A 9,653-nucleotide genomic window follows, 5' to 3' on the forward strand; every position below is an offset into this window, starting at 1 on the left:
TCCAAGGTTATTTATTTGTATAAGCTCTGACCTAAGAAAAGTACTCAGAGCTTCTCATTCAGCCATTGTTAATTATATTTTTGTTAAGTGCCTACCTCAGAGGAGTGGCAGTATGCCAAACAAATTTTGCAGTCCTGAAAGAATGGTGCTGTCCTCTGGACATGGGCACCCTGTAGAGTGAAACTTCTGGATCCAGAGACAGACAGCTATGCCATCAGAGGAGCAGCAACAGAACCAGCATCCAGAGCAGGAAACAGAGTGATGGACTTCTGAGCCTACAGAACAAGTAAAGCTGAATGCTTTTGTGCAGGAGGCTGGCTTGTGGAATGGAGTGCCTCTGGGGAAGTTGGGATTGCTACCACAGAGCTTAAGCCAAATGCCTTCAGTTAAGGCTTATAGCAGAGTGCTGCCTTTTGGTCATTTACTAACAAACTTGACAGAACTGTGTAACATATCCCTGATCATTTCTCACTGGCATTACACTTCGTTAACTTCTTTAATAAACATTTAAATTATGAAAAAAGAAGGGTGCTGGACTGGAGAGACCTATGTTTGGAAATTGTGCAATCAATGTTTAAAGGAATCAGCTGATGCAGGGTTTGTAGAATAGGGGATACGCAGACAAAGAACAGAAAAAGACAGATCGCATAGTCATAATCTCAAACTGTGTGAAATACAAACATTTCCCAATTTATGAAGATGGCCTATTTTCTTCATATAGCAAAATTATTATAATGTATCCACCAAGTATTATGTGACCCTACTGCTTTGATAAAATCATTAAATATTTCTTCCATTTATATTGAAATGACATATAATAGAAGGAAACATTAATTCATCACTCAGAAATGAGCTATTTTAAAATCCTTTGGTATATTTATTTCAACATTTTTCTGTCCATGTATTAAATATATAAACATGAGGTTTGAAATAAGATTAATAACAAATAAATAAGAATACAAAAATTGTTTTAAACTGCTTTATGAACTTTACAATATATAAAGCATGTTCCTAGGCAATAGATAAAACTTCCCTTCTGATGGAAACTTACGAAGACTGGGTCAAAAACACAACATTCAGTAAGAAGCTGGTAATAGAGGACCCATCAGAAACTGGTCACATCAAAAGGTTTACAATAAAGGTACTGTGCACACATGTAAATTTAGGAAGCAGGGATCTCCCTGTTAATTGCAGGGCACACATCAGGATTCAGGGCATAAGGCAAAACTCAACATGGTGGTTACGGTGATGGGGGTTAGTGCTCACTGCACGAAGACCGTGACTCCATTGCTTGCCCCTCGGGTTTTCTATCAGCAATCTCACCTCCGCCCCAATCCTGCCAAAATTCTCCTCCCTGAACCTTGCCTGCCGCTCTCCAAGCCTCTGAATCATGTCCCATCGACACCGAGGCACACAGTATTCACCAGCTTCCAAAGGGAGTGCCAAGGCCTCTCCTTTATTCGTATCTTGCTCCTTTCCGTCCTTTTCCTGGTGGGCATTTTCCACGTTGGGATTTCTTTCCCGCTTGTTTCTCTTTAGATTCCATTATTCCTAGGAGATAAAGGCAGAAAAGGGATGAAAAGCTTCCTGGTCAGATCAACACTGAGGACGGAGACGCTACTACGCACTTTTCAAGATTAAAAGCCCAGGAGATCCAAAGAATTTTTAAATTTCATTTTTTTCCTAGCTGAGTGCATCTGTGCGCCCCCTAGAGGCCCCAGTCCACATCCCTCCCTCCCTTGCTTCTCTCCGCTCCTTCCCCAAAGTCCACCATTTTTCCTGCCAACCTAATGCCAGGCATCAGGTAGGCATCAAAATGGAGGACAGTGCTATGATCCCAGCCCCCTGTCCCATATCTCCCCAACCCCCATTGCCTGACCCTCACACGAACCTGGGCCTATCCTGGCAGTCTCCTCCTCCTCCAGATCCTCAACAGCCAGGGTGCACCACTGCAGCGTCCAACCTGCAGACCGCCAATGAGGTCAAGGGATGCGGCCTGCCAAGGCCAAGGCCAAGGGTTTGAGCTCCCCCGCCAACGCGCCGCCCCCCTCCCTTATCCCTCCTGGAAGCCTCCTCCCCAGGGCGGTCCAGCCTCCGCGGGGCTCCGCATTTTTCTGCTGTGGCTGAGGCGTGATTTCCCAGAGCTCTCTTGGCTCAGCTGCTCTCACTGGAAGTCGAGCCATCCCTAATCCCGCCCCCGCCCCGGCCCTCACGAAGGTCCCCAAGCCCTCTGAGCCTTGGAAATGCTAGCCAGGGCCTGCTCCGCGCCGGCCTCAAGCTCAGCGGGCGCTCTGCGCCGCGCTCTGTACGCTGGCTGGCCTCACCTGCTGCGCTTTGCCCAGACCTGAGGCCAGCCCGCCGTGCATCAGGAGCTGGTACCCAGATGCAAAGTTAACAACCGCAGGGAAGGCTGCATGGCTCTGCAGCTCCAGGTCACGTGAGAGCCATGCGTCATCGCAGAGCTCACCCTTTCCCCCTCACCCCCTGGGGAGGGCAGTGCAGTCAGACGCTTCTGACTCCCCACCTGACCACCTCCACGGCGCAGCCAGGCCCCCTTCCACCACAGCCACCCCATGCGCAGAGTCCCTGCGCATACCTCCTGTCACTCCTCTCAGTTCTCTCCACTCCCAGGGGCCACAGGTGTTATCACCGATCTGTGGATGGCGTTTTTGCTTCCTTGGCTACCAGGAAAGATCTGCTCAGCCTCCCCTCCCCAACCACAGGCCTTTTCTGCTTTCTCTCCCTCCTGTCCAAGTGCTCCTCCCGTAACACCCCCTCATCCCAGACACCTTGCACAGGCACAGGCACCAATGTCCACTGTGTCTACGAAATTGAGAACGAGGATTGGCACTGGGAGGGCAAATGGAGAGTCATCAGAAAGGGAAGCAGTGAGACTGAGTGAATTGTGGATATCTTTCCTAATTATTTCTCTTTTGAAATAAGCATGTCCACCCAAATAGAAAAATGTACTTTCTGAAAATAAATGCTTCAACCCGAGGAAGTAACAGACCTTATTGTTGATATTCACCTGTACCACCAAAAATATAATTTCTCTAGATGCCATACATCATTCATTACTCTGAAACATACTAGGTTGTTTCAAAAAATTATGGGAAAAAAGATAATCTTTATGAAATTCTATCTTAAAAACTATATGTAAAGTAGATTTTTTTTCTTGAAACTTCATTATTTTCAAAATTCCTGTTCAAATTACTTCCAAAGTAGACATAAGACAGTTTACAATAAATGCAGATTAGTCTTTCTTTAAAAGATATATAGGAAAAATGAGCTCATGAAGGAAATAAATGTCTTTTTCACTTTTTTATTCAAAATCACTTTATTGGGAGCTAATACAGATATTATATCATTCCACAGTTCAATCACATCAAGCAATATTGTACAATTGCTACCACAGTCTTTTTCAAACCTTTCTCTTCCTTCTTGAACTCCTTGACATCAGCTCCCCTTTAATTCCCTCACTGTACCCCCCCTTATGTTACTTGCTGTCTATAGGTTCATAATCCTACATTTCTCATACCCCAAAACAGAAAAACATAAACAAAAATTCAGGAGGGCTGCCCCCAATGACAAAATACATCAGAGATAATCCCCAACACGAGCAAAACCCCAACAACAACTATACAAATATAGAAAACAAGATCAGCTGTGTCAGACGGGGGATCAACTGACAAGGTTTTAACTGTTCAAGTCAGGCTTATCATTTTGATCTCCTATACTCATCTCGCCAATGCACTCTGTTTGGTAACCAGCTTCTTCCCATCCCTCTATTACGCATGGAGGGAAATCATCCTAGGCTTATTTACTGTGTAGATTTCCCAAATGTATCTTGGGCATTGCACTGTCTGAAAACCAGGATCTGACAATTTAGGCCCTGATACTATTCCCTCTGTCGGCTTTGGATTATATGATTTACACTCCTTTGGCCACGAAAGTTGATGTGTTTCTTTCATGTGGACTTAGTTTACATCTTACTTAGATGGCTGAGTGTTTGGAAACAAACCTTTAAGACACCAGTCGCTATTTTATCTGATAGCTGGCACCATCTAATTTCTTCACCACACTTTTCTATAGCACCCATATCCTCTGTGTTCCCTTCCTGAGGATGAATATCAAGTAGGACCATCATGTAAAGAATTAATTATTCTTTAATTGGAGCTGGGATTTAGTGTGAGTCAAAACCCCTTCCTGGATCTATGTTTTTTTAATCTGCTTTGGCATCCTTTAGAGACCTCCTTGTTTATGGTAGATAATGTTATTGATCATCTACCTGGAGATAAAGATCTTCTGTTAATATTGCCATTGATTAGCCTCTGGTATTAATTTTTAAAAGACTGTTGAGAGAGGAATATTGGGTAAATGTAAGCGAACTTTATATCAGAATACCTGAAGTATTCTTATCAAATCAATCCTTTCATGGGTGGACACTATTTACACCAACCATGGGAGTTGGTTGTCAGGGAAAGTTTACAATAATATTCACTGAGAATGTTGCTTCTGGTTCTCAGGAGAGTGCTCACAGTGAACTCCTTTCAGAACTGATTCCAAAGGGTCTGTATCATAAAAATACTTCTCCGTGTCCTCTTACCCTTGAAATTGTCTTATACATCAGGGAGGGGCACCTTGATATCAAAAGCATGTCTTCTTCTCACAGGTGAGTCATCTCCTAATCCCGCCCCCGCCCCGGCCCTCACGAAGGTCAAGCCTCTGAGCATCGGAAACGCTAGCCAGGGCCTGCTACTGTTCTGTTAATAAATGATACTATTAGTTAGGCACATCCTGTACACCGTGTATCAGTATGAACACACATACAGTGTAGTTTTATGAAGATAACTAAAGCACTCCTTATTCATTTAGTATCTTAAAGTTTGTTGTTGCATTTTTCTATTTCCTGTGCTGGAGTTGCTTTTCAGAGATTTGTTGCGCATAACAATGCTTTTAATATAATCTAGGCTGATCACACTTTCCGAACTCCTTACCGATGTCTTTATAAATCAAGGATATTATTCCTAAGTCAATTGTATATGTGAATACATTTTTTATCCCGAGGTTTTCATGTTCTCCTTAATGTTGCTTTGCCCGCAAAGACATGTTTTCAAATTTCAATGGTTTCCTATGGCTAAGAAAATAGTACTAGTCTCTGAATAAAAATAATAAATTTCTCCAAGCAAATCACAGGATTAGTTTACTGGGTTAAAAGGCTTAGGAATATCATCTCATGGGACAATTTACTCAGTTGGCATAACATAGTTCACAAAGATAATGTTTGATATTTGAGTTTGGTAAGTAGCTCTGGGATTTAAAAGCTTGTCAGCAGCCAATTAACATACAGCGATTGGTATCTCCTTGTAGAGAGCAAAACAGAATGAAGTGAGCTAAAGGTCTGAAGTAGAAACTAGCCCTGGGGACTCATGGCTCACAACAACTACAGCCTCATCTAACCGGACCTCAGCACTAAACGGAGCCAGCTATCACTACTGACTTTTCTAACCAGATACAGAATAGAAGATCCTGGAAGGAATGAGAAAAATGTAGAACAAAACTCTAGTTTCTCAAAAAACAGGACAGAACTATTTGATAAATATAAGAGGAACCCCTGAGCTTATCATCTTAAGATACCCTTTGCATGTGAAATTAAAGCTATTTCTGGAGGTCACTTTTCAGTAAAATAATAAATGTGCTTATAAAACAAATAATATCATCCATGAGTAATGTCCTTTCCTAAAAAAATTAACTGTGTGAGACCAAACTGTCCACATTTACTGAAAAGTAAGGATGAGAAAGCATGGAAGGTATGAAAAGCTAGGACAATGGAAACAGAATAAAAAAAATAAACCACTGCTATTGAGTCAATTCCAACACATAGGGACCTTTTAACATCTTTATGAGATAACTCTCTCCCAGAGGGATGGACAACAGAAAAGTGGGTAAAGGGAGACATCGGTCAGTGTAAGACATGAAATTTTGTTTTTATGCATTATCAAGGGTTCAGGAGGGAGGGAGAGTGTGGGACAGAGGGGAAAAATGAGGAGGTGATACCAAGGGCTCAAGCAGAAAGAAAATGTTTTGAAAATGATGATGGCAACAAATGTATAAATGTGCTCGACACATTTTCTGTACGAGCCCCCAAGAAAATGATTCAAATAAATTGATTAATTAAATAAATTAAAACAAAATCTTTGTGAGAGCAAACAACCTCACCTTTCTTTTGTGAAGTGACTGGTGGGCTCGAACCACTGAATTTTCACTTAGTGTCTCACTGCATAGCTCACTACACGACCAGGGCTCTTTTAGTTTTACTCAATGCACAAGAAAATATTATTATGAACACAGCAATTGATTAATACTCTACAGGCATAGGAGACCAGCCCCCAGGTTTGCCCGGGTTAGAGAGCAGTGGCTGCACACACCCCTGAGCCACAGTTTGGGCTTTTAAGGGTGGATCCAGAATTTGAGTCTTTTCATATTCCCAGGAGGTCCCTTAAGCTCTCAGTCTTTCCTTTTGTCCCTGTAAAACAATGACGATGCTAAAGTCGAATGCATACTGCACAGATGTTATATAACTTGCAACGACACTCTTTATTTTTAAATCAACAGAGAAAGTGGGTGGAACAAATCTCAGAACAACGGCCAGAGAAAAGCAGGGGAATGACAAGGATGATGAAGATGACCAAACCCTTGGCTTCTTTACAGTTGTCTTGGAAGGGCAATGCATCACTTCATGAAGGCATCTTCTGTGACGTCAATCATAGACAAGAGGGAAGGGAAGGCGAAAGCAAAGCAACATCAGAACCAGAAGCCTTGAGTGTCATCCTCAGGCCACCTGGCCTGAATTTCCAGACTTCAACCTGGACAGAAGGAAAGCCTGTGAGGTTCTGGTGCCATCCACTTGTGGTCATGAGCTGGGGTGGAGACAGATCACGGATGTGAAAGAAACTTGCTTCCTTCGGCGTGACAAAGGAAGCAGAATGAGCATGGTAGCTCTGTGTGTAAGGGGGAAGATTCCTGGAACCGCCACAATCTCTCCATAAAGGCACAGGGTCCTTGGAATTCACAAAGTCCTGTGCACCCGAGGAAAACTACTAGGGGGGCAATATATACTGAGTGGGAAAGATGCTCAGAGTGACAATGAGTGAAAGAAAGAATCAAAATACATGAGTTTCCGTTGTTCATTCTCTAGCCCCTGCCATCCCCTCCCACTCCCACAATCCCTAGTGAGACCACTAGACACTCCTACCAGACTGCGTGGAGAGTGCCTGCAGGATTTACTGCTGCTCCTGGGAAGGGGCGGGGCCAAAACTGGGCCCTGGGGAGAAGGCACTCTGGGTTTCTTTGTGGCTCACGTCAGTCACAGTCAGTTGGTCATTCAAGATGCGTATGCTGGAGAAAGAATGGGCCTTAGACATCAGGACAGATGGACAACGCCACACCCACAACCAAAATCCTGTCCACACTTGACAAGCCCTTTCGTGGTATGCACTACTCTGCCTGCCTCCAGACTCTTTGAGTGGGACTCCTTGCCTCACATAGAACCTGCCTTTGGAGAGCGGTCTGCCACCTTCACTAGGTGGATAGGTTCCCCCACCCCGGAGAAAGGTTCATACTTGCCTTCATCTTTACACCGCCCACGGGGTTGGGTATCATAATCATCATATTCAGAGACAGACACAGAGTCACAGACAACTCATGTAACTTTCCAAAGTCACACGGCTAGTGAAGGCTGGAGTCAGGGGAAGGAGTCACTATGCCACCGCCTACACTCTTAACCTGGGATGATCTACCTTTTGGAATTCTGCAAAACTGGGGAAATCCTGAGGAATCCCATGTAACCATCCCATCCTTTGGACATAGCCTGGGATGGGTGTTCCCCCTGGGACCCACAACACAGCACTAACCTGGAATTTCTGCCAGCCGTCAAAACGAAGGTCCGGGTAAAGGTACAGACACGAACCTCACACATTCTTCCCACTTCAAGGACAACATATAACAAAGCGCATCAGAGTCCCAAAGTTTCCACATTCATTCAGGGTCATGGTTTTATTCTTTCATGGTGCACTGAAGGGGGCCACAGAAGGCCAGATGTCCACTGGGATTCAGAGGGTGTCAGTGTTGGGGAGAGAAACAAAAGGGAAAATCTCTTCCCAGTGACAGGGCCCCTACTCTTTGTCAGGCCTGTGATAGTTTCTTCACAAGTGCATTTGCCTCGTTTTCCACCAAAGTCTAAACGATGGGACACCTCTAACCCCTTTTTGCAAATGAGGAGTCTGAGAGATGTCTGAAAGTGGTACAGTGTGGGATGGAAACATGAGCCATCAAAACCCACAGCCTGTATCTCTAACTCCTGGTCTGCGGTGGGATACGCAGGAATGGAAATAAGTCAGGCAAGGGTGGGCTTGGGCAGGGTGGGAGCTGAAGTGGGGATAGGAAAGGAAGAGAGGAGGAAAACCTAGAGAGTTCTGAGCACGACCTCAGAGATGGGGGGCAGGTACGAGACTCTACAGACACTCACCCTCCTTGAACTTCCCATTGACAGAAAAGTAGATCATATTTTCCTGAAAGAGAAAATCAGCTCAGGCTCCCAGGATCCCAACAAACCTCCTACCCACCTCTGCTCCCTGGGCCGGCCTCAGGGAGGAAGCAGGGGCTCACCGTCTGGATACCCATGTCCACCACGATGGAGTTGAGGTCATGCTGGGTTGGGGGCAACGCACGAAGAAAGGCAACAATCTCCCCTTTGGTGCGTTTCAGCAGCTGAGTCCACGGAACTGCGCAGGGAGGAGAAGAGAAGGTCAGGGGCTGCATCGCTGAACTGACCCCTGTGGTTGACTCCTCCACGCCTCCTATTAATCTCCCTGCTCACACGTACCAGGGTCTTTTTGCTTCTTCATATTCTGACTATCTTTGAAGTGCTTGCCCAAGCCGGACCTAGGAGAAAAAGAGGAGTGGAAGTTGAAGGACTGGCTAATGTTTTCTGGGAGTCATGGGGCCCAGGCCTGTCACTGGGACTGTGGCACTCACAAAGCTCGATCCTCCAGGTCGCAGGGAAAGGTCAGGGAGAAGGAGGCATCATCATGGTAAGCATCCAGGAGACCCTGTCGGTCACCACAATCATAGATCCAGTAATACCTGCGGGAAGGAAAGAAGACAGGCTCTGTGAGATCTGCACCCCCAACTAGACTTGAAAGCACCCCTCAATGAGCAGGTCTGTGGCTGGATGGCCTGGCCCATCCCACTCCTCCCTGAGGGCCCCACAGGTGCTTACTGTTTGAGGAATTTCAAAGCTATGTTCTCCAGGGTCCCAGATCCGAAGAAGCTCCCCTGGAAATAAAAAGGTCCTCAGGACTCTGGCTGCTATCACCTCCTCACCCACCACCCCAAGCCTTGCTTGATCCTGCCTCCTCACCTTGCTGACTGGAAAACGCTTACTGTCTTCAGTGTCCGGGACAGTGGTATGGGGTAACTGCTGACCTGCCTGAGGAAGGGAGGAGGAAGTCAGTAGGGCAGACCACAGGATGGCCCTGGATGCTCAGGGGACAGGCTGGCCCCAGGACAGAGGGAAGGTCAGGGTGAAAGTGTCCTCAAAACTCCATGGGAAGGCTCTCCTGGTGCCTTCGCCAGGGGTCCCAGAAGCTAGT

At 45.5% G+C, this 9,653-nt stretch overlaps 2 protein-coding genes and 1 pseudogene across 4 annotated transcripts in view; all 3 read right to left on the reverse strand.

Moving 5' to 3' along the window:
- Positions 1–912: 912 nt before the first annotated feature.
- LOC101646970 lies at positions 913–1,975 on the reverse strand (annotated as a pseudogene).
- Positions 1,976–6,578: 4,603 nt separating this feature from the next.
- Positions 6,579–9,564, reverse strand: LOC123521720 (nuclear RNA export factor 2-like). 3 transcript variants are annotated; one of them, XM_045290626.1, is made up of 9 exons: positions 9,422–9,564; positions 9,281–9,336; positions 9,037–9,144; positions 8,885–8,943; positions 8,668–8,783; positions 8,528–8,570; positions 7,914–7,986; positions 7,256–7,398; positions 6,579–6,749 (listed from the first exon to the last, which is right to left on the reverse strand). In XM_045290626.1, exons 4-8 carry the CDS (start codon positions 8,904–8,906, stop codon positions 7,284–7,286), a joined length of 369 nt encoding a protein of 122 aa, XP_045146561.1. In that variant the 5' UTR covers positions 8,907–8,943; positions 9,037–9,144; positions 9,281–9,336; positions 9,422–9,564; the 3' UTR covers positions 6,579–6,749; positions 7,256–7,283. The 3 variants fall into 3 exon arrangements, with proteins under 3 accessions (XP_045146561.1, XP_045146560.1, XP_045146559.1); XM_045290625.1 differs by having other exon boundaries at positions 6,579–6,752; XM_045290624.1 differs by having other exon boundaries at positions 6,579–6,866.
- The window catches only part of LOC123521718 (nuclear RNA export factor 1-like), a 5,962-nt gene continuing 5,376 nt past the window's right edge, over positions 9,068–9,653 (reverse strand). The window contains exon 10 of the mRNA XM_045290581.1: positions 9,068–9,144. Coding sequence (XP_045146516.1) covers positions 9,068–9,144 — 77 coding nt within the window. The remainder of the gene's footprint in view (positions 9,145–9,653) is intronic.

Source organism: Echinops telfairi, unplaced genomic scaffold, assembly GCF_000313985.2.
Source record: "Echinops telfairi isolate 266 unplaced genomic scaffold, ASM31398v2 ScPeMD7_44;HRSCAF=162, whole genome shotgun sequence".
NCBI lineage: Eukaryota > Metazoa > Chordata > Mammalia > Afrosoricida > Tenrecidae > Echinops > Echinops telfairi.